The sequence below is a fragment of the Rhinatrema bivittatum genome, chromosome 8 (genome assembly GCF_901001135.1).
Source record: "Rhinatrema bivittatum chromosome 8, aRhiBiv1.1, whole genome shotgun sequence".
Lineage (NCBI taxonomy): Eukaryota > Metazoa > Chordata > Amphibia > Gymnophiona > Rhinatrematidae > Rhinatrema > Rhinatrema bivittatum.
The window spans coordinates 7,873,548-7,897,951 of NC_042622.1; the positions used below are offsets into that span (position 1 = coordinate 7,873,548).

A 24,404-nucleotide genomic window follows, 5' to 3' on the forward strand; every position below is an offset into this window, starting at 1 on the left:
GCTCTGGCCCATCTGGTCTCTAACTTCATTGTTACTTATGACATCATTAGGAACTTTGTGTAACATAAGATGAGATACACTTCATTATAAAGCTCTGCTAAAAGTAGTGTATATAAGGTCTCCCAAACCAGTCATACCAGAGGTCAATCTCACCCATTGTCCTGTCTCTGACAGCAGTGAGCAGAAAGTGCTTAGGAGAAACAGGGATGGGGTTATTCATGTGCTATCAAACCCTTCCAGTTTATAGCTGTCAGATTAGAGATGCATTGCATTTGAGATGATATATCTTAAATAACTTCTGATAGGATTAGACAAAATTATGAAATATAAATCATTCTTGAGCTCAGTATTGAAGACATTTTGTTTCCTGCAATTCTGTGGCAGCAGAATCCATCGTTCCCTGTAAATTGCAGGGCCCAGCATTACTGATGCTGGCTGACTGCTATCTCCAGTATCTCCTGTCCTCCTAAAGGCCATCACTCTGTCACCTCTTCTTCAGCCTCCAGCCCTTTGCTGCAATCTTCCTTGTTTTTGCCAGCTGCCTCCATCGTCCTCTTCTGTCCACCACAATCTTTTTTTCCTTCTCCTGTCACTTGTAGAATATAGAATCCTAAAAAATCTTAAATAACAAACAACACTTTGTTCATCCACTTTCTAGTGGCCACTGGTTTTACAACTCGTTCTGATATTGGTCCTGCCCGAGATGCCAATGACCCGGTGGATGATCGCCATGCTCCTCCTGGGAAGAGGACTGTGGGGGACCAGATGAAGAAGAGTCAGGCTGATGATGATGATGAAGATCTAAATGACACCAATTATGATGAGGTATTGTTAATCCAGCAGCCATTAGTGCAGGCTGCTGTGTGGTAACTGGAGTCCCTTTCCCATCTAAGGCATGGAGAAGCCTGAGGATGTAAGGAGCATAGGTGCAGTCCACTTCTCTTTAGGCTTCATTTCATTTTGTTTTGAAATGGAAAAATTTCCAGGGGGACCCAAGTTAGTTTAGTCACAGAATAATGTTTTTTGTGTGTATCATTTTTTTTAAATAGTTTGATTTATTTGTGGGCTGGTAATCTGTCATTTACCTGTGCTGGCCATGTAAATATCCTTTCCATTGTAGCTGTTTTGGTTCTCTTAGTGATGTTTGTACTCCTTGTGATAAGCTCACATTAACATCTTTTGCTTCTCTCAGTTTAACGGGTATGCTGGAAGCCTGTTTTCTAGTGGACCCTATGAGAAGGATGATGAGGAGGCAGATGCCATTTATGCAGCTTTGGACAAACGGATGGATGAAGGAGAAAAGAGAGAAGGTACAGTTGCAGACTGGCTTGCACAGACTTCTTATCACCATCCTCAGTAGGGCTTTGGATGGGGGTTTAGCGGTATCCCTAAATTGGCAGCCAGTTTAAGCAGAGTTAATAGGGAACTGCATAGATCAAGTTAATTATTTTGTTGTAGATCAACTTCTTGAATATTTAAATGGTTGCTGAAAAAATATTGGGATATTCCAACTGGTGACTGCCTCCTTCAGCTTCCCTATGACCTGCAGTAGCACCCATTGAGGGGCACAGATTGTGTCTGGACTCACTGCCATGTTTGGCCTCTGCACTGACCCAGAGGTGAGAGAGTCAGCTTGCTATATATCAATGAGCTATTAAAATGTAAAACAGGGGTTGGGAGTTCAATTTTTAACACTAAGTAACATACCAACCTCTGTTTTACATTTTATAGCTCATTGATGTACAGCAAGCTGGTCTCTAATTATATCATTACCGATTGACCACTTTATATTAGTTATCAATCATAGACATACTTAGAATTGATTCGGTACAATTTTGTTACCATGCCTGTTAACTTGATTAGTTAAGAAATACCAATCCCAGTTTTGATACACAGCGGTTTTTTAATATAATCACTAGTTGACCCCTGCCACACTTATTCTTTCAATCATAGGCAAAGTTGGAATCAGTTCTGCATTCGTCTCACCACACCTGCTAAAATGATGGGTTAATATTTGTTTCATTTATTGTTCAGTCTCTTAATTAATATTGTTTATATATTTTTTTATTATTATGTCATGCATGGTTTTATATGTGTCTATCTATGTTTGTATATTATTTATTTGTTTCTATGTAGCCCCTGAAGCAGCTCAAAATGAGAGTGAAACTTGGCCTGAGTTGGGCTTTTTATTACAAGATATATTAATAAATTCCTTGGTGTTTGCCAAACTCTACCCCTTGCCAGAACAAACCTTTGGAGCTTTTTGCGCTTCCGCAAGTGGATGTGGCGGTTTCCCGCGGTCACTAAGAAGACTACGATTCCGGTGGTGGAGGCCGTGGCACTCAAGGATGGTCAGGATCGGAAGTTGGAGCTTCATCTTAAGAGAATTTTGAGGGGGCAGCCTTGGGGCTCCGGCCCGCCATTTGCTCTGGCTTTATGCGAAGAGCATGTTTACGCTCGGGTGCAGAGTTTCAGGATGGGCAAACGCTACCTGGATCCGACACGATCAAAATCAGATCGTGTGGAGGCGTCTGTTACGTATGTGGCTGATGCTCTTTATGATTTAGTGGTGGTCGCTATCTCGAGTTATGAGTTTCTGAGGTCGCGGCCCGACGTTTGCTGTGGTTCCGTCCCTGGTCTGCGGATGTGTCTTCTAAGGCCCTGTTCCCTGAACGTACCCGGATCAGTCCAGACCATGGGTTAAGCCCCTGTTCCAGCAGGTGGAGACAGACCAGAGTTCTGAGGCTGCCCATATAAGGACGGAACCCACCCAGGAGCCCTCAGTATTTGTCCGTCTCCAGCAGTTGGAACAGCTCACCCTTTGGTTCCCTGTTAGCTTGCCCTCTGGGTTTTTCTTCTTTCTTAGGGGCAAGCTCACGCAAGTACTTTTTTAATTTGCTTCTTATATATTGGAAAAAAAAAAATGTGTATCTCTGACTGTCTGTGTTAGGGCAGATACCTTTGTCTCCCTCGCTCTTGGGGTTCCTAGGGGGGCTTTGCCCCTTGATATTTACGAGGGTAAGTCAGTAAGTAAGCCACAAATCTCTCTACTAAGGTAATAAAACATATATCTGTAATGTTGTCATATTCCATAGATGGCAGCACCTTAGAAGTGCTTATGTACATAAATAGTTATTTAAACTGTGCATGCGCAGGGGCTGTGTACACAAGGAAAATGGCTGCCGTGTTGACAGATTGTACGGTCGAAGAACAACGTGCTGTTGTCTGATTTTTATGGGCTAAGGGCTTAGTGGCAAAAGACATTCATAAAGAAATGTATCCAGTATATGGAGAGAAATGTCTCTCGCGTAAAGCAATTTATAACTGGACCGATAAATTTGCACAAGGAAGTGCCAATGTGAACGACGAAACCAGATCTGGTCGACCTGTAGAAATTGTGACAGAGGCAACTGTGAAGCCGGTTGAAGAGATGGTTCACGCTAACCGGAGGGTAACAATTGACGAAGTTGCCAAAGAAATTGGGTGTTCTCACGGATTAGCATATTCCTTAGTGCACGATGCATTGAACTTTTGCAAAGTCTGTGCAAGATGGGTTCCCAAACAGCTGACCGAAGACAATAAGAACAACCGGATGGGTGTGTGTTTGGAAAATCTCTGCCGTTCTGCAAACGAAGGTGAATCAATGATGGCACGTATTGTTACTGGTGACGAGTCGTGGGTGCACCACTATCAACCAGAAGCGAAACGCGATTCCACGCAGTGAAAGCATCCACTATCACAGACACCGAGAAAGTTCAAGCTTGTGCCTTCTGCAGGAAAGGTGATGTTGACTGTGTTTTGGGACCGAGATGGGATCCTCTTAACCAGTTTTCAGAAGTGTGGTGAATCTGTTAATTCGGCTTCCTACTGTGCTACTCTATTAAAGCTTAAAGAAGCTATTTGTAGAAAACGCTCAGATCTGGAAAAAAGGGGAGTGCTGGTTCTTCACGATAATGCCAGACCACACACTTCGAATGAGACTCGTCAGACAATTGCGAACCTGCACTGGGAAGTTCTTGAACATCCAACCATACAGTCCGGATTTGGCACCCAGCGATTTTCACTTTTTTGGCAAACTGAAAAGCCATTTCAGTGGTAAACATTTCACCAGCGATGAAGAAGTGGAATAAGAGGTGAAGCGCTGGTAATGACGCCAGTCAAAAGACTTTTACACAGTAGGTTTTGATGGATTTTTCAAACGCTGGGACAAATGTATAAATGTTTGCGGCGATTACGTTGAAAAGTAGTTGGTTTTTCCAGAAAAACTGTTTGTGACTATATTCTGTATATTTCACAGTAAATAATTCATCTTTTGCATTTAAATAAATTTCATGAATATTAATCACATGTATGTTTGTAACTTACTTACTGACTTACCCTCGTATCAGCCTAGGTTCCCTTCCCGGTGACCTGTGTGGGTGATACTGATGGTGCCAGTCCCTCTCCCCGCTTTTATGCTGCCGTGCCCCGAGATGCCCATTCCTCGGTTGTGCCTTTCAGGGAAGACTTACATTCCCCTGACTCTGTGAATAAATTAAAATTTGCTCTGAGATTTATTGAATTTTTTTATTTTTACAGTTCTTTCTTTGTTTAAAAAAAAAAAAAGGCAGCAGTTTTATTTAGTGAGGAGAGAGCGGGGTTCAATCTCCCGCCTAACTCCTCGGGGGCTCCCAGCTCAGCTGTTTCTCATTAGTTTCGTGGCTCCTTCCTCATGCCGCGGCCACTTTGCTGTGTTGCTTGTGGAGTCGGCCTTCTGGCTCTCCCGCGATGGGGTTTGTTCTAGGTGCCTTTCAGGGGGTGAAGGCTCCTCTCTTGAATCGCTAGTAATTAAACCGCCTGGTAGGACTCCTCGACGTGCTGCCAAGCCGTTTTCGTCCTGGGATCGCGTGGGAGCGGCGGCCATTTTAGGTTTTTCTGAACATTCTCTTCCTGCTTCTCCGGGAGCAGGGGACTCGATTTCTCCACTTTTCCCCCCCGATTTGAGCCCGGTTTGCTCTCGGGGTGTTGGCTCTGGCGCGCCCCCCCCCCCCCCCCCCATAAAAAATTCGGTCCGGGCCCGTTTTTCCTCAGAATTTGTTCTGTTAATGCATGATTCTTACCTGGCCAGTTTACAGAGGGAGGTGGACCCCCCCCCTATTGTTCCCCCCCCCTTCCAAACCCTCCTAATTTTCCTTTGCCTTCCCCTGAGGATCCTCAGGGCCCTATAAGGGTTCGTGTAGTCCCAGGACCTCCCCCTCCCCTGGTGGACCCCGCTCCCCAGCCTCCTTTGGACCCTTTTGATGTAGGGGATGATGATTCCACTGCCCCCCCCTTAGAGGGCGATGATCCCCATGTCCTGCACTTATTTCGGCGGGAGGAGCTGGAGCCTCTTATTCCCTTCGTTCTTCAAGAATTGGGAATTGATGCCCCCCAGATGATTCTGCGGCGGCGATGACGCCAAACCCGGACCCGGTCCTGGCGGGACTTAGGGCCTTACCGCTTACTTTTCCTTTTCATCCTATGCATCGCTTGCTCCTCCTCAGGGAATGGGAGTCCCAAGAGACGGGTCTTCGCGTTGGAAGAGCTATGGATAAATTATACCCACTCCCTGAGGACTGCCTGGACATGTTAAAAATTCCTATGGTGGATTTTTCTGTCACCGCTGTGACAAAGCGCACTACCATTCCGGTAGTGGGCGCTACCGCATTACGGGATGTACAGAACCGTAAGCTTGAATTTTATTTGAAACGCATTTTTGAAGTCTTAGCTCTTGGTGTCTGGGCGACAATTTGCAGCGGGCACGCCTTAGGTGGATGCAGCAGTTACTCAGCACCCAGGACCTCCCGTCTGCAGAGGCTGAGCAAGCTGAACGTTTGGAGGATGCTATAACCTATGGTGCGGATGCACTATATGATTTGCTTCGGGTCCAAGCTAAAATATGGTTTCAGCGGTATCTGCCAGACGTCTTCTCTGGTTACGCAATTGGTCCGCTGATGCTTCTTCTAAGGCTCAGTTGGGCACTCTTCCTTTTAAGGGCAAGTTGCTTTTTGGTGAGGACCTGGAACAGCTTATTAAGTCCTTGGGGGAAAACAAGGTCCATAAGCTGCCAGAGGACCATCCCAAACAGTCAGTCTTTTTTTTCCCCCAACTCGCACTCTCTTAAGGGGGAATCACCGTTATGTTAACAGGGCCTGTGGATCCTTCCCCAGGGGAGGGGTATCCAGGTCACAGTCTTGGTCCCATTCCTTTCGTGGCCGTCGAGGTTTCCGAGATGGCCATCAGCAGTCCACCACCTCTGTCAGCACCCCAATGAGAATTGGCCGGTCCATTCCTCCGCACGAAACTTAGGTGGGCGTCTTTCTCTGTTTCTCGAGGAGTGGGCCAAAATCACTTCCAACCTCTGGGTCCTCGATGTGATAGAACACGGCTACGCGTTAGAATTTGCCAGACACCTGCCATATCTCTACATTGTCTCCCTTTGCGGCCGTTCCAAGCGGCCTGCGGTTTGTCACACCCTGTTGAAACTTCAGGAATTGGGGGCGATCCTTCCGGTTCCGGTACACGAAAGGGGCGCCGGCCAATATTCAATTTACTTCGTTGTTCCCAAAAGGACGATTCCTTCCGTCCCATTCTGGATCTCAAAAGGGTCAATTTAGGCCCTCAAGGTTCCCCGTTTCAAAATGGAAACCCTGCGAGCAGTAATTGCAGCGGTTCGTCCCGGGGAATTTCTCGCTTCCCTAGATCTGAAGGAGGCTTATTTTCACATCCCCATTCATCAGGAAAATCAGAAGTTCCTTCGTTTTCAGATCCTAGGTCAGCACTTCCAGTTTCGGGCTCTCCCGTTAGGTCTCGCCACTGCTCCCCGCACTTTTACCAAGATCATAGTAGTTGTTGCAGCAGCTCTTCGTCGAGAAGGGATTTTAGTCCATCCTTACCTGGACGATTGGTTGATAAGGGCCAAGTCCGTCTCTCTCTGCGCGCTCGTGGTAGACAGTTTTAGCCCTTCTCACATCTCTCGGTTGGATAATCAACTACTCCAAAAGCACTCTTCAGTCCTCGCAAGAGCTGGAATTTTTGGGTGCATTTTTCAACACTCGGATCGGGAAAGTTTTTTCTTTCAGACCCTCGGACAATCAGTCTGATAGATCAGTTGAACATTTTTGTCTCTCTCCCTCTTCCCACGGCGTAGGATTACCTCCAGATTCTAGGGACCATGGCTTCCATGATCGATCTCGTCCCCTGGGCGTTTTCTCATATGCGTCCTTTACAGAAAGCATTGTTGTCCCGTTGGAAACTGATGTCTGAGCAGTATCAGGAGATTCTCCCTCTCTCCGACTCTACCATCGCCAGCTTACAATGGTGGTTTTCCCCGGCTCACCTTCTCAGGGGAATGCCTCTTTTGACTCCCTCTTGGGTCATAGTAACGACAGACGCCAGCCTCTCCGGATGGGGAGCGGTCTGCCAATCTCAAATGACTCAAGGGTTCTGGTCCTTGTCCCAGTCTCGGTGGCACATCAATCGCCTAGAAGCCCAAGCGGTTCGCCTGGCCCTCAAGTTTTTTCTTCCTCTGATTCGTCACAGAGCTGTCCGGGTGCTATCAGACAATTCCACCATGGTAGCTTACATAAATCGACAGGGAGGAACTCGAAGTCGTCTAATGGCGTTCGAAGCCAGCAAACTTTTTCTCTGGGCAGAAAGGCACTCGGATCGCCTGGCAGCTTCTCACATAGCGGGAAAGGAGAATGTTCAAGCCAACTTCCTCAGTCGTCAATATCTCGATCCCGGCGAGTGGGAGTTATCAGACATAGCGATATATCTAATCGTGCGCAGGTGGGGTCCTCCCCACCTAGACCTCATGGTGACGCTAGCCAACGCCAAATCTCCCCGGTTCTTCAGCCGGTGGAGGGAGCATTGTTCAGAAGGGGTGGACGCGTTGGTTCTTCCCTAGCCCTCCGACGTTCTTCTCTACGTGTTCCCACCGTGGCCGTTAGTGGGGAAGGTTCTTCAGAGAATAGAACTCCATCGCGGTCCGGTCATTCTCGTGGCTCCCGATGGCCGTGGTTCGCAGACCTGGTGAATCTCTCGGTGGACGGACCTCTTCATCTCAGTCATCTGCCCCATCTTCTCCCGTATTTTCCGACCAGGCGGATCGCTTCTGTCTAGCGGCATGGCTTTTGAACGGAGACGTTTGAGACGCAGAGGATATAAAGAGGAAGTTATTGCCACCCTTCTCAGGGCTCGCAAACAATCTACTTCCCTTACTTATGTTAGGGTCTGGAAGGTTTTTGAACATGTCTGTGAAGAGTTGGGTGTTTCGGCTCGCTCGCCTTCTGTTGCGGTTTTACTTTCCTTTCTTCAGCATGGTCTCTCCAAGGGTCTTTCGGTTAGCTCTCTGCGTGTTCAGGTCTCAGCTCTTGGTTCTCTCCTGGGCGCCATTGAAGGTCGGCGGTCGCCTCTCATCTGGATGTCGTTCGTTTTCTCAGAGGCGCTAAGCATTTAAAGCCACCTGTCCGGTCTATTTATCCTTCGTGGAATTTGAATTTGGTGCTTTGAGCTCTTTGTACGGCTCCGTTTCAGCCTGTTCGTCGTGCCACTCTCAAGGACTTGACACTCAAGACTGTTTTCCTGGTTGCTATCTGTTCACCCAGGATAGTGTCTGAGCTTCAAGCTCTATCTTGTAGAGACCCTTTCTTGCATTTTTCGGACTCGGGAGTTTCCCTAAAGACCGTACCTTCTTTCTTACCTAAGGTTGTTTCGTCTTTTCATATTAACCAGTCTGTTGAACTCCCCGCTTTTTCACCAGAGGATATCGCAGTGTCTGGTAATAGTGATCTTCGTCGTCTCTACGTCAAACGAGTCTTATTGCATTATCTTGAGGTCACTAATGATTTTCGGGTTTCTGATCATCTTTTTGTCCTGTGGAGTGGACCCAAAAGGGGGAAGCAAGCTTCTAAGGCTACGATTGCTCGCTGGTTGAAGGAGGCGATTTCTTCAGCCTACATTTGCAAGGGCCGACCAGTTCCTGAAGGCCTAAAAGCTCATTCTTTACGTTCTCAAGCAACTTCTTGGGCGGAGTCCCAATTGGTGTCACCGCAAGAAAAATGTAGGGCGGCTACATGGAAATCTCTTCATACTTTTGCTCGTCATTACCGACTCTATGTTCAGGCTCCAGCCTTTGGTTCCTTTGGTCGGCAGGTGCTTCGAGTGGGACTGTCTGGGTCCCACCCTTTATAGGGAAGCTTTGGGACATCCCATGGTCTGGACTGATCCGGGTACGTACAGGGAAAGGAAAATTAGTTCTTACCTGATAATTTTCGTTCCTGTAGTACCACGGATCAGTCCAGACACCCGCCTGATCGTATTCTGTCCGCTCAAATTCATTCCTGTTATTCTTGTTTTTTGGTTTTTTTCCTTCTTACAGGTTTTTCTCTATTTTTTGTCTCTTGCATCATTTTTCTGGGATTTACTGTTAGGCACCGGAAGCATCTTTGCGATGATCGGGGTAGATATACAAGAGCGTTTAGTTACACAGTTCATTCAATTGTTATGTTATTTTGTTATTTTAAATTAAATTTACTATTTATCCTGGTACTTGCTTGATCTTATACCTTTTCTGCTTTGACAATAGCTATACTGAGGGTTCCTGGGTGGGTTCCGTCCTTATATGGGCTAGCCTCAGAACTCTGGTCTGTCTCCAACTGCTGGAACTGGGGCTTAACCCATGGTCTGGACTGATCCGTGGTATTACAGGAACGAAAATTATCAGGTAAGAACTCATTTTCCTTTAGGTTCCTTGCCCTATAAGGGTAGTCTGTTGTTTGGGGAGCAGCTGATAAAGCAATTGAGTGAAACGAAGGTACACAGGTTGCTGGAGGAAAAGCCTAGGAATCATCAGGCTTTTCAGTCCTGGTCATGTTTTAGGGACAGCAAACGATCTCGTCCTTCTAGAGGTCCCGTGGGGTCGCAGTCACAGAAACCCTTTCAGCCTTGGGGTTTGAATTGGAGTCAGTCCCTTTGTGAAGGCCGAAGATCTTTCAGGGCCCCCTCGGCTGGGGGACCAGCTGGGGTCAAGTCCTCCCAATGAAGCGAGGCCGGTTCACTCCGCCATTCCCTATATAGGGGGCCGTCTGGCAGAGTTTTACAGGGAGTGGACCAAGGTTACACAGGATCAGTGGGTCCTCTCGGTGATGAGAGATGGTTACGTGTTAGAGTTTGCACGTCCCGTTTGCGACCTCTTCTTAGTCTCCCCTTGCAGGTTCTCGGCGAAGCGTCGCGCGGTTCGGGAGACTTTGTGCAGGTTGCGCAAGTTGGGGGCGGTGATCCCAGTACATTCACACGAACGGGGCAGGGGTCATTAAGCCATCTATTTCTTGGTTCCGAAAAAGTAGGGTATGTTTCCACCCACCCTGGACCTCAAGTTGGTCAACGCATCCTTAAAGATACCACGCTTCTGAATGGAGACTTTACATTCAGTAATTGCGGTGGTGCGCTCTCAGGAGATTTTGGCCTTCCTGGATCGTCCAGAGCACCAGCCTTTTCTGAGGTTTGCAATGCTGGCACAGCATTTCCAATTTTAGGCTCTCCCCTTCGGACTGGCCACGGCTCCTCGCATGTTCACCAAGGTAATGGTGGTGGTGGCGGTGGCGGCAGCTCTTCAGCACGAGGGGATGTTGGTGCACCCTTAACTTGACGATTGGCTAATTCGGGAGAAATTGTTGGACTGATGCCATTCTTCGGTTCAGAAAGTTATTTGTCTGCTAGAGTCTCTCGGCTGGGTAGTCAATCGGGCGAAGAGTCATTTGGAACCATCCCAGACACTAGACTAGACTAGAGGGAAGTGGAATAGATGAAAATCCTTTTACAGTAGAAAATGTGTGGGAAGAGCTAAAGAACCTGAAAGTGGACAAAGCCATGGGGCCTGATGGGATACATCCAAGGATATTGAGGGAGCTCAGAGATGGTCTGGCGGGTCCGCTGTGTGACCTGTTCAATAGATCCCTACAAACGGGAGTGGTGCCGAGTGATTGGAGAAGAGCGGTGGTGGTCCCCGCTTCACAAGAGTGGGAACAGGGAGGAGGCTGGCAACTACAGACCGGTTAGCCTCACTTCGGTGGTGGGAAAAGTAATGGAGTCACTGCTGAAAGAGAGAATAGTGAACTATCTACAGTCCGGAGAATTGATGGACCAGAGGCAACATGGATTCACCAGGGGAAGATCCTGTCAGACAAATCTGATTGACTTTTTTGACTGGGTAACCAAGGAATTGGATCGAGGAAGATCGCTCGATATCATATACTTGGATTTCAGCAAAGCTTTTGATACGGTTCCGCACAGGAGACTGGTGAATAAAACGAGAAGCTTGGGAGTGAGTGCCGAGGTGGTGACCTGGATTGCAAATTGGTTGACGGACAGAAGACAATGTGTGATGGTAATTGGAACCTTCTCTGAAGAGAGAGCGGTTTTAAGTGGTGTACCGCAAGGATCGGTGTTGGGACCGGTCCTGTTCAATATCTTTGTGAGCGACATTGCGGACGGGATAGAAGGTAAGGTTTGTCTTTTTGCGGATGACACTAAGATCTGCAACAGAGTGGACACGCCGGAAGGAGTGGAGAGAATGAGACGGGATCTAAGGAAACTGGAAGAGTGGTCGAAGATATGGCAGCTGAGATTCAATGCCAAGAAGTGCAAAGTCATGCATATGGGGAGTGGAAATCCGAATGAACTGTATTCGATGGGGGGGGGGGGGGGGGGGGAAAGGCTGATGTGCACGGAGCAGGAGAGGGACCTTGGGGTGATAGTGTCTAATGATATGAAGTCTGCGAAACAATGCGACAAGGCGATAGCAAAAGCCAGAAGAATGCTGGGCTGCATAGAGAGAGGAATATCGAGTAAGAAAAGGGAAGTGATTATTCCCTTGTACAGGTCCTTGGTGAGGCCTCACCTGGAGTACTGTGTTCAGTTCTGGAGACCGTATCTACAAAAAGACAAAGACAAGATGGAAGCGGTACAGAGAAGGGCGACCAGGAAGGTGGAGGATCTTCATCGGATGACGTACGAGGAGAGATTGAAGAATCTAAATATGTACACCCTGGAGGAAAGGAGGAGCAGAGGTGATATGATACAGACTTTCAGATACTTGAAAGGCTTTAATGATCCAAAGACAACAACAAACCTTTTCCGTAGGAAAAAAATCAGCAGAACCAGGGGTCACGATTTGAAGCTCCAGGGAGGAAGATTCAGAACAAACGTCAGGAAGTATTTCTTCACGGAGAGGGTGGTGGATGCCTGGAATGCCCTTCCGGAGGAAGTGGTGAAGACCAGAACTGTGAAGGACTTCAAAGGGGCGTGGGATAAACACTGTGGATCCATAAATTCAAGAGGCCGCCAATGAAGAGTGGGGGACTTGCCAGAATGATGGCTACTGCCTGGAAACAATACCCTTATTCAATAAACATATACATGGTTACTGTGACTCCAACATCACTCTAAGCTTCAACAGCAAGAGGAAATATGGAAAAAAGGATTTGCACTCACAAAGAGGGGAGTAGCTGGCTTGCTACGGCGGTTACTACCCCAAACCAAATAAGCCTGATACTTCACTTTCAATGCATATCCAGCATAGTTCTCTGCTTCAACGGCAGGGGAGAAGAAAAACTGATACTTCACACATCCAGCAGAGCTCTCCGCTTCAACGGCAGGGGAGAAGAAAAAAGGGTTCGCACTCACAAAGCGGGGAGTAGCTGGCTTGTTACGGCGGTTACTACCCCAAACCAAATGTGCCTGATACTTCACTTTCGATGCATATCCAGCATGACTCTCTGCTTCAACGGCATGGGAAAAGAAAAACAACCAATAAGGGCTGTATAACATAGTCTGGGTAAAACAAATAAGCATGGGTGTAGCTTGCTTATTGCGGCGGTTACTACCCCTACTACCCCTAACTAATCAAGCTAGACATTTCACTTGGATGCAGCTCCATCACTGCTCTCTACATTAATGGTGGGGGTGGAAGGGAAATAGAACCAAGAGCTAAGAGAAACAGATAAGTATGAGAGAAAAAATGTGTGAGGCTTGATGGACAGACTGGATGGGCCGTTTGGTCTTCTTCTGCCGTCATTTCTATGTTTCTATGTTTCTATCTTGGGGCTCGTTTCGACACAAGGCAAGGCAAAGTGTTTCTCACAGAGGACAGAATGATCAAGCTACAGTCACAAGTTCGCTGCTTGTTGGCATTGAAGGTGTCCCGAGCCTTGGATCAATGGCCTCAACGCTGGAATTGGTGCCATGGCCTTCGTGCATATGCGTCCACTTCAGAGGGCCCTGTTGGAGAAGTGGAATCCTCTGTTGCAGGCTTTTCATTTACTGGTCTTGCTGGATGTGACGGCATGGAGCAGCTTCTCGTGGTGGCTACAGTCCAATCTGCAGCGTGGTGTCAATCTCAAGGTTCTGGATTGGGTGGTTCTCACTACCGATGCCAATCTCTCTGGTTGGGGGGTGGCAGTCAGCCCAGGGCACTTGGTCGGCGGTAGGAGCCTCGTGGCCTTTCACTCAGTTGGAGACCAGGGCGGTGTGGCTGGCACTTCGAGCCTTTCTCCCCCTCGTTCAGGGTCGTTCGGTCAGGGTTCTGTCAGACAATGCCACAATGGTAGCTTACATCAATCGTCAGGATGTCACCAAGAGCCAGAGGATGGCCCTGGAAGCCCAGGAGCTGTTTCAATGGGCGGAGCTGTTCTTGGTTCAGTTAGCTGCGTCTCATATTGCGGGTGTCGACAACGTCCAGGCAGATTTTCTCAGTCGTCAGAGCTTAGATCCAGGCGAGTTGGAGTTGGCAGAGTCCGCAATGCGGCTCATTCAGAAGAGATGGGGTTGTCCTCACATCAATTTGATGGCAAGTTGGCTCAATGTGAAAGCTCCTCGGTTTTTCAGTCACAGGAGGGAGTACAGGGCCGAGGGAGTCGACGCTCTGGTAGTGCCTTGGCCTCGGGGGATCTTGCTTTATGTTTTCCTTCCGTGGCCTCTAGTGGGCAAGGAGTTGCGCCGCATAGAGAGGCACCCCGAGAAGGTGATCCTAGTAACTCCGGAATGGATGCTTCGAACGTAGTTCACAGATCTCGTCAATCTAGCGGTGGACGGTCCATTGCACCTCAGTCATCTTCCGGATCTTCTCCATCAAGGTCCTGTACTTTCCGACCAGGCAGATCGCTTTTGTCTAGCAGCTTAGTTTTTGAAAGGCATTGCTTAAGGCGGAGAGGATATCCAGAGCCAGTGATCACTACACTTTTGCAGGCTACTTCCCTCTCATATGTTTGGGTTTGGAAAGTGTTTGAGGCTTGGTTTACCGACCGAGGGATACAGGCAGTTCATGCCTTAGTTTTTCAAGTCTTGTCTTTTCTACAAGAGGGTTTATCTAAAGGCCTTGCTTTTAATTCCCTTAGGGTGCAGGTAGCGGCTCTAGCCTGCTTGCAAGGGAAGATTGAGGGTTATTCCTTATCTTCTCATCCGGACGTACAGAGGTTTCTTCAGGGAGTTAAAAATTTGCATCCTCCAGTGCGGAAGGTCTGTTCTCCCTGGAACCTTAATCTAGTTCTGCGAGTATTGTGTGATGCTCCATTTTAACCAATTCGGAGAGCAGCCCTTAAGGATTTGACTCTCAAGGTTGTGTTCTTGGTGGCCATCTGTTCCTCCAGGAGGATTTCTGAATTGCAGGCCTTGTTGTGTAGGGAGCCATTTCTTCAAATATCTGATTCTGGAATCAAGTTGCGTATGGTTCCTTTCTTTGTCCCGAAGGTGGTCTCTGCCTTTCATGTTAATCAGACTATCGAGCTCCCAGTGTTTACAGAGTTGGAGGATTCTATGCAGCATGCTCGGGAGCTTAAGGTGTTAGATGTCCGCAGGGCCTTGCTTCGCTATCTCAAGGTTACTAATGATTTCAGGAGGTCTGATCATCTTTTTGTTTTATGGAGTGGATCAGAGAAGGATACCCATGCCTCCAAAGCAACTATTGCCAGATGGCTTAAGGAGGCTGTTGGGTCGGCATATATTTTCAAGGGCCATCAAGTCCCTGAGGGTTTGTGGGCCCACTCGACGCGGGCTCAGGCCACTTCTTGGGCGAAGGCTCAGTTGGTGTCCCACAAGAGATTTGCAGGGCGGTGACTTGGAAATCTCTGCATACCTTTGCAAGGCATTACCGATTGGATTTGGGAATTTCTGATTCCCAGTCTTTTGGTGAAGGTGTCTTGCGAGCGGGACTCTCCAGGTCTCACCCTCTCTAGGAAGCTTTGGTACATCCCAGGTACATCCCAGGAGTCAGGGAAAAGAAAATTGGTTCTTACCTGCTAATTTTCGTTCCTGTAGTACCAACGGATCAGTCCAGAACCCACTCGGGTTGGAGGGGGAGAGTCTTCCACTCAGCTTTAATCATTTCTGAATACTTCTGTTCTTGGTTTGTTCATAACTTATGAATTTTTTCAAGTTTTTTGACACGTTTTTTAGTCAGTTTCTTGCAGATAATGTTTCAGCTTGGGTACAGATTAATACTGAACTACTGCAGGTGGCACCAAGGCTTATCAAGCAGTGTCAGCGAGGCTTTTCTCTGTCTCCATCTGCTGGCAGGGAGGAATAAACCCAGGAGTCTGGACTGATCTGTTGGTACTACAGGAACGAAAATTAGCAGGTAAGAACCAATTTTCTTTTTTTCTCCATTTGCTCTAAATAATGTCTCAGTTGCATATAACAGAAAGTCTAATATCTGTAAGTTATATAATTTTTACAGCAGTGTGAAGCTCTGAGCTCCCCTCTGGTCCTGTACCCGGATCATTCTACTTAAACCCTCTTCCTCCCAGTTTTAAAAGATTCATGAGAGCATCACCGGGTAAAAGTCTTTATTATATCTAATCAAGGATAAACGAATACATCATCTTCATTTCCGTATTAATCGGATGTGAAGTGAGTCCCATATTCATGTATATGGTATAAATATGGGTTATTTACGTTCTTAGGTTCCTGATTATCTTATGGCAGCCATAAATAGTATTTGATAGGATTTCCCCCTAGAAATTCTTACTCTGTATTCACCCATTGCTTTGCCTTGCCTTCCACCTGATATCTCAGAAAGAGGTCTTAGTTGAGATACCAAGTAATATGGTAAAACGGCTGCTTTATTTTCCAGGGAGCAGCGTGAGAAAGAAGAGATTGAAAAATACCGTATGGAGCGCCCAAAAATTCAGCAGCAATTTTCTGACTTAAAGGTAGGGACTCAGCATTGTACTTCTTTTATTGATACATTCTGTGGAAATCTTGAAAGGGAAGTTCCCTGTATGTACCCAGATCAGCCCAGACTGTGGGTTATTCCTCCCTTCCAGCAGATGGAGACAGAGAAAAAACTTGAAGGGCACCCCCTCTTAACCTGGTGTGCCTCCTGCATCTCCTCAGTATTTCTCTGTCTCCAGCAGATGGAGGTGGTGCAAACCCTGCAGTCTTGCCCTGATCTTGATTTAAGGCAGTCTCTTCCTTAAAAAAAAAAAAATTCTTTATACAGAAAAGAAATCAAGCAGGACAAAGCATAACCTCCGGGAACAAAATGGCCGCCGTGAGAGAAAGATGCGCTTAGAGCGCTCTCCTGACTCGTCTACACTTTTACTTGCTACTGAAATATGCCGCACACAAAAAGAAAGGGTAAGGTGAGGGAGGTATCCTCAACCCCCCCAGACACCTACCCTACAACAGACGAGAATAAGGGAGTTCTTTACCGCTGCGGGAATAGCTCTGGGAGAGCCGGCTGCAGCATTAGAGGGAGAGCAGGCTCTAGTGCTGCTCGGCGAAACAACTCTGAGCCCCAGAGCTCCGGCAACTCCTTCTCCTCCTGTCCACTCAAGCCCGCTGGGCCCGACCCTAAACCACGGACGGATGTCGTTCAGTGGGGAGGAGGCCGTCGAGGGGGCTCCAGCTGCCTGTCCGGTGGGGCAGACCCAGGGCGGGGATATGTTAGCCGCCCTGTGTGAGGCTAATATCGGAGAATTAAGTAGCGCCAATGGAAGTTTTCCAGTCGGGCCTACGCAAGAAAGGAGCCAGATGGAACACCCCAAGGAAGCCATGGATCAACAAAAAGGTTTGCCTTTAAAGTTACTTGTAAAACCTTCGGTAGTGACTCTGGAGACAGTTTGGAGTGCCCTAACTATGCTTGAAAATGCAATTATGTCTTTAACAACAGTGATTAAAGACTCACAAACACGACTAAACACTGTAAACCCGTTGGTGTTAAGTCACTTAAATAAGATCCAAGAGATGGATTTGCAAATTCAACAGATTAACTCTGTGCAAGCTAATTTAATACAAGGAGGTACAAGCATTGAAAAGCGTATGGAGATGTTGGAAAATAATGTACGTTATAACAACCTACGAGTACTAAATTTTCCGAAATGCAAGTTAATATCCCCTAAAGAGCAGTGTAAAAAGCATCTACAAGATGTACTGTCTTTTCCAGATGGAGAATCTTTGAATATTATAAAATTTATTTCCTAAATGAGCAAAGACAAGATGGTATAATTGTAAATACACAAGTGGAACTGCCTCAGATGGAATCACCAATAAGGGATTTCACAGGCTTCTTGGAAACTACTCAAGAAGAGGAAGTAGAAAAAAGAGGGACTTTAATTGTTAGATTTTTGACCCCTACGGAGCGAGATAGTGTGCTAAGACTGTTTCTCAGAAATCGCAATCAAACCTACTTAGGAGAAAAAATGTGGGTATACCCCGATATAGTGAGAACTACGCTACGTAGAAAATAATTTCTGGCACTATGTCCCAGAGCTCGCCAGATGGGAGCTTTGATAATTATAAGATTTCCCTGCAATTGTTTTATGAAAATAAATGATGAACGTTGTGTTTTTATGGAACCTGATCAGTTAGAAAAATTTTTGAGTTCACGTGGGGATAATGGAGATGGTTCTATTAGAAATGCCAGTGTGTAATAATCTCCGCAATTTCTCTCTTTCCTTAATTTTCTTTTTGAAAATATACATTGCATGATTGCTCTAACTCCACTTTGTTCTCCCTATTACATAGTAATCGCAGGGAAAGTCAAAATATGTGTATACCACTTTCTGGATTGTTTATTGGAAAAATGTATGTAATGATATTCCCTGGAAATTCTCAGACATGTTAATATTGTCTTGTTGTTCATTATAAAAACTAATAAAGATTAAATAAAAAAAAAAAAAGCATAACCTCCGAGGGGGTAGTCAGGTCCTGGTGGGACCATCCCCCCCTGGTAGCAGGTTTGAGGAGCTGGGGTTGGTGACCCCGTGGGGCTCCTGTGAGGTAAGATGCCTAGGGGGGGGATTACCGGTGGTCTGGTCCTTCCCCCCTGGTCCAGTTGTGGAGTGTTTTGTGTATGAGGGTTAGGGCTTTGTACTGGATTCTATAAGGAATGGGTAACCAGTGTAGCTCTTTAAGAATAGGTGTGATGTGGTCCGATCTTTTGCTGTTTGTGAGTGTTCTGGCGGCGGCATTTTGTAATAGTTGGATTGGTCTTAGGGTGGCTGCTAGGAGGCCCAATAGTAGGGCGTTGCAGTAGTCGAGTTTTGAGAAAAGTAGGGCCTGTAGTACAGTTCGATAATCTTGGCTGTATAGGAGCGGTTTAAGTTTTCTTAAGACTTGGAGCTTGTGGTATCAGTCTTATTGCTTAGTGCCTTATTGCTGATAGATGAGTATCCCACAGTTTTAGTGTATTCTCAAGGGAGTTTTTTAGGGGGAGCAGAATTTGAACGTCTGCATATACATAGTAGGATAGTCCTAATCCGTTTAGGGGATTGCATAGGGGCATCATGTATATGTTGAAGAGGGTAGATGATAGGGATGAGCCTTGTGGGACGCCGTGTGGGAGGGGAATCTGTTTGGATTCTGTCACGTTTAGTCCTACTTTGTACGATCTGTTAGATAGGTATGAGTTGAACCAGTTGATGGTAATGTCGCGAAGGCCATGGCCACCGGGGATTCTTCTTTACGTCTTTCTCCCATTGCCACTGCCTGGGCAGAGTGCTACGGCGCATAGAGAGGCACCCAGGCAAAGTGATTCTCGTGGCTCCAAAATGGCTATGTCAGCCATGGTTCGGGGACCTGGTAAACTTGGCAGTGCACTTCATGGTGTATCTAGGGTGATGTCAGCTTTGAAACCTGACTCAGTCTCCATCTGCTGGCAGGGGAGCACATAACCCATTGGTCCTGAGTCCATCTGGCTACATGCTAGGAAAGGTGTGTTTTTTGGTGGAAGAATATCAGAGCTTCAGATGTTGTCTTGTAGAGATCCTTTCTTCAGTTTACAGAGAATGGGTGTCTTTGCAAACGGTGCCCTCATTTCTGCCGAAGGTTGTTTCGGCCTTTCATTTTAGACAAACAGTGGAACTTCCCGCCTGTCCATATTTGGGTTCGCCTGTGCTGCACGTGAAGGAATTTCGTGTGTTGGATATGCAGCAGGGTTGCTAAGGTATCTCTAGGTGACCAATAGTTTCCGGAGACTGGATCATATTTTTGTGGTTTTTTGGAATGGGCCAGGAAAGGGGTGCAGAGCATCCAAGGCTACTCTTGTGAGATGGCTGAAGGACATGATTAGCTCAGAGTATGTTTGTAAAGGTCGTCCAGTCTCGGAGGTTCAAAGGATTCATACGACATGGGCACAGGCAACTTCATAGGCTGAATGTCAGTTGATTTCTTCACAATAAATATGGCTGGTGGCTACTTGGAAGTCGTTACACGCTTTCGCTAGGCATTCCCGGCTTGATGTCCAAGTTCTGTAGATTTTGGAGAGAATGTATTGCGATCAGGTCTATCAAGTTCCCGCCCAATACAGGGGAACTCGGGTACATCCCAGGAGTTTGGACTAATCTGGGGTATGAACAGGAAAGGAAAATTGGTTCTTACCTGCTAAGTTTTATTCTGGCATTACCACAGATCAGTCCAGAACCCCATCTGTACAGTAAAGCCTGCTCCTCATGGCAGTTTGGTTACATCAGCTTCTGCTTAATGTTGTTGGAACGAGTTTTTCATAGAGGCTTTGCCTCCCTTCTGCTCGTTGAGGGTCTCCATTATTATTATAGTTATTCTCATCTTGTTTGGGTACAGATCATACTCGGGGTCTGCAGGTGGCACTCTAGGTTAAGTAGCAGTGTCTATAAAGCTTTTCTTCTCTGCCTCCATCCGCTGGCAGGGAGACAAAACCCAGGAGTCTGGACTGATCTGTGGTATTCCAGAAACTAAAATTAGCAGGTAAGAACCAATTTTCCTATTTGGAGACATTCTCCCAGCTCCCCAGAAAATATAAGTGCGAGCTTTTCCAGTTTATATCTTGTGAGTATGACATACAGATGCTTTTTCTTTTGCTTGTGAAGTTTTAGGCTTTTTACTGTTGAATTGTGGCTGATTAATTTTATAGTCGGTGATGCAGCTTTTAACAATTTGTAAAATTTTGCCAGCGTTCCATTTTGGAGCAGGTGCCTGGCTTCACTTCTCTGGCATGATGCTGTTCTCAGCGCATGCATGTTGTGACAGTAAGCTGCAGTTCTCTTTGTGGTATGCTGTCAAGCCTGCACAGTGCCCTGTCATTCCTCGTACAACGCCTCTCAGGGTTCTGTTAACTGGCGCCAAAGTCTGCTCTGCTAATTTGTGCCATTCTCTTTGTTGTGTTCCCGTGACTTTGCTTCTTTCAGAGGAAACTGGCTGAGGTGACAGAGGAGGAGTGGCTAAGTATTCCTGAAGTTGGTGATGCCAGGAACAAACGGCAGAGGAACCCACGTTATGAGAAACTGACGCCCGTTCCAGACAGCTTCTTTGCAAAACATCTACAGACTGGGGAGAATCACACCTCTGTAGATCCCCGACAGACAGTGAGTTTGACTTGCCTGGCAGGCACAGGAAGAACTGATTTTGGAAAATCTATGGACTCTCTCTCCTGTTGTTGCTGCAGTCGTAGCCAAGATGTGAACTTTACCTAAAGGTGATGGTCCCTGATCCGATGGAGCAGTTGGGCAACAGATAAATTCAGCCTTTTATAACGTTGCCAGTGGTGCCGCCATCGTATAGGGTGAGGGAGGGTGAATGGAGGATCCCACGCTGCTGTAAATTTAGAGCCACCTGCTTGTGGGTAACTTTATAAGAGCCCAAGGAGCCTCAGTGAGGCGGCAAATGTGCACAAGTTACACCAGTTTTCAGAATAGACTTTTCTCACATAAGTCCGTTGTGAAAATGATCCCCCCCCCCCCCCAAGTTACCTGCACATGCTTTCACCTGCACACTGCGCATGGGAAGTTTTATGTTTGAAAATCCAAAAGTATGCACATAAATGCAAACTCTTTTTCAACTTCGTCATCAGGAACACCTCCAGGTATACTTCAATGGAATGGGAAGTATGCCTGGAAGTTTGATGTGCGAGGATTTGAAGAAATCCCTCAGGTTGTGTCAAATTCTGTATACCTGGGGGGGGGGGGGGGCAGTGTGTGTGTGTGTGAATCCTTGCAACCACTATTGTGTCAACTTATGAGAACTGATCACGGATTTATCTACCTTCCCTCCTCTGCCTGTCTGTGTTATTTCTTTTTTTTTTTTGTCTGTTATATTTCTATATAAACAGCAATAATACTCAGAGAGGGTAATTGTAGGTAAAAATTGAATATATTTTTCTTTTAGCTATAATAAGATAATATATTTCTTCTAGCAATAATAAAATAGATTGCAATAGAACATAATATAAAATACAGATAGTTAAGATAGAGAACTAAGCTGAGCTTTGTATAATCGGTGGCAAATTACTTCCTGGAGAAAATCAACTCTAGCAGGCGATCACTGCAGACAGGATCTCTAGGCAGGTAAAGTAACTGCACAGAAACAAGATTCAGGGAAAACCATTGCTGGGAAGTGCCTCACACGACCTGCCATGTCTTCAGTTTTCAGTGGCCATTCTGCACTTGAATTCCTGTCCTTTCTCTCCATCCTTTTATGCAGGCTGGGTGTATCACCCTGTCGCTATGTCTGCTCCTCTTGCGATACAAACTTTTCCGGTCTCTGCCCCTCTTATTGGTGGTGCTATGCAATAATATGCCTCCTTCCCTGTACGTACCTGGATCAGTCCAGACAGTGGGTTATGTCCCCAATCCAGCAGATGGAGTCAGCACAAGCTTTGAGGGGGCGTATCCATATATACTACTACCCCCTCTGCAGGAGTTCTGACTCCAGCAGATGCGAGTAGGGGAATCAGGCTTCCCCTCCTTTTCCTTTTTCTTCACTTTTTTGCTTGATTATGGCTTGTTGTTGTCTTTTTCTGTGGATCAAGTTTGTATCAAGTTTGTATTAAGTTAAAAAAAAAAAAAAAAAGGCAGAGTTCTTTCAACTTCTGGGGAGTGGCTTATCTTCCTTGTCTCTTCTCTGCGGCCTTGCTGTTTATTTCTCATTGCAGCCAGGGGTAAGTTTGTTTTTCCTTTGTAGTTTTTTCCTTCACAGCTCAGCCCCCGGTGCCTGTGAAAGCCGGTGGAGCCGGCCTCTTCGCTCTTTACTCCCTCATCCGCAGCCATTTTACAGCTCCTCATGGGCTGCTGAGCCATTTAGGGAAAGATGTCTGGGGTGGGTCGTGTGGCCGGGAAGGCCCCCCCGCGGCACCCTCCTCTATTTTCGGACAGCGGGCAGTGCGGGCCGACCGGGCCCCCCCGCAGCGGCGCTTTTGTGCGCGTGGCCCCCCCCCGTGGCTTTTTCTTTTCTCCTACAGCGATCCCGATGCCGCGGCCGTCCCGCTGTGCGGCCTGCGGAGACCCGGGGTCCCGGATTTCCCGGGAGGGCATCTGTGCACGATGCCTTCCCGGGGGGGAAGGTACCTCACAGTCCCTGACTGATTTCTCTTTTTTGCCCGGGCGGCGCGGGCCGGCCACTCCGCCATTTTTGGCGGGAACGGCGGCCATTTTACATTCTGAGCGCCCTGAGGCGCAGGCCACGAGGGGGAACGGATCCCTGGAGGCCACGAGGGAGAACGGATCCCTGGAGGACTCTACCAGCGGGGGTGTTCCATCGATTTTGGTGCAGGAACCAAGCACCCAGAGCCAGGGAGCAGGAACCACGCCGCCCCCGAAGCGCACCCGAGCAGGCCGGGGTTCTCTCCGGAGTTTATCCTGCTCATGCATACCGCTTATCTGCAGGGGCTGGAAGCACCTGTGGGACCCCCCCTCCTAAGATCCCTCGGATGTCGCCCTCGACGCCGGCCCCCCCCCGACCCTCCGGGAGTGGGGGCCTCCCGCCTTCCTACCCGGGTCCGATCCACGCCCGCGGCAGTGGGGGCGGTGCCAGACCCAGCGGGACATGGACTTGACCTCCCGGACAAGGGGACGGCACGCAGGAGGGGGATGATCCGCGTACCCTACGCCTCTTCCAGAGGGAAGAGCTGGACGACCTCATCCCGCAGATCATCCAAGAATTAGATTTGGACCCGCCACCAGACCCGCCTGCCCCAGTAGCTCCCGCTGTCGTCACTTCTTCAAGGAAGGGAGATCCTGTCCTGGCGGCACTCCGGCCGAGGGCTCGGGCTTTTCCCATTCATGACTCGTTTTTACAACTTCTCACCAGGGAATGGGACACCCCGGAGGCCTCCCTGAAGAGCAGCCGGGCTATGGAAAAGCTGTACCCGCTCCCCGAAGATTTCTGGACCTCATCAAGGTCCCAAAGGTGGACTCCGCAGTGTCGGCGGTCACGAAGAGGACGACTATCCCAGTGACGGGAGGTGCGGCGTTGCGGGACACACAGGATTGTAAGTTGGAAGTTTTCCTTAAGCGGGTTTTCGAGGTCTCACTCCTCACGTCTCAGAACCTGCCGTCCGATGAGGCTGCCCAGGCAGATCGGCTAGAAGCCGCAGTGGCGTATGGGGCGGACGCCTCGTACGACCTTTTTCGGGTCCTCGCAAGATCCATGGTTTCGGTAGTGGCAGCACGACGACTACTGTGGCTACGCAATTGGGCAGCTGATACGTCCTCTAAGTCGAGTCTGGGCTCTCTTCCCTTCAGGGGCAAGTTCCTCTTCGGGGAGGATTTGGACCAGATCATCAAGTCCCTGGGGGAGAACGCTGTTCATCGGCTGCCGGAGGATAGGTTTCGACCATCCAGAGCATTTTCTTCTTCTCGGACCAGAGCCAGAGCGCAACGGCGCTACAGGGGATACAGACAGGCGGGCTCCTGGTCATCCGCCCCCAGGTCTCAGCCCTGGTCGCGCTCCTTTCGCGGGCGTCGGCCCGCACGCACTACTCCCGGAACCGGGAACCCCTATACCAAGTCTTCACAATGATGCCAGTCTCGCCCACTCCCCTGTCCCCAGGATTGGGGACCGACTAACGTATTTCTACGCGGAGTGGGCACGGATCACCTCGGACCAGTGGGTCCTGGATACCATAAAACACGGCT

General features: G+C 47.9%; 1 protein-coding gene across 1 annotated transcript in view; it reads left to right on the plus strand.

The window, feature by feature from the left end:
• Window positions 1–666: 666 nt before the first annotated feature.
• PRPF6 (pre-mRNA processing factor 6) overlaps window positions 667–24,404 on the plus strand; it is a 127,447-nt gene continuing 103,709 nt past the window's right edge. Inside the window, exons 1-4 of the mRNA XM_029612461.1 lie at window positions 667–825; window positions 1,193–1,310; window positions 16,148–16,226; window positions 20,682–20,858. Coding sequence (XP_029468321.1) covers window positions 16,185–16,226; window positions 20,682–20,858 — 219 coding nt within the window. The 5' untranslated portion in view covers window positions 667–825; window positions 1,193–1,310; window positions 16,148–16,184. The remainder of the gene's footprint in view (window positions 826–1,192; window positions 1,311–16,147; window positions 16,227–20,681; window positions 20,859–24,404) is intronic.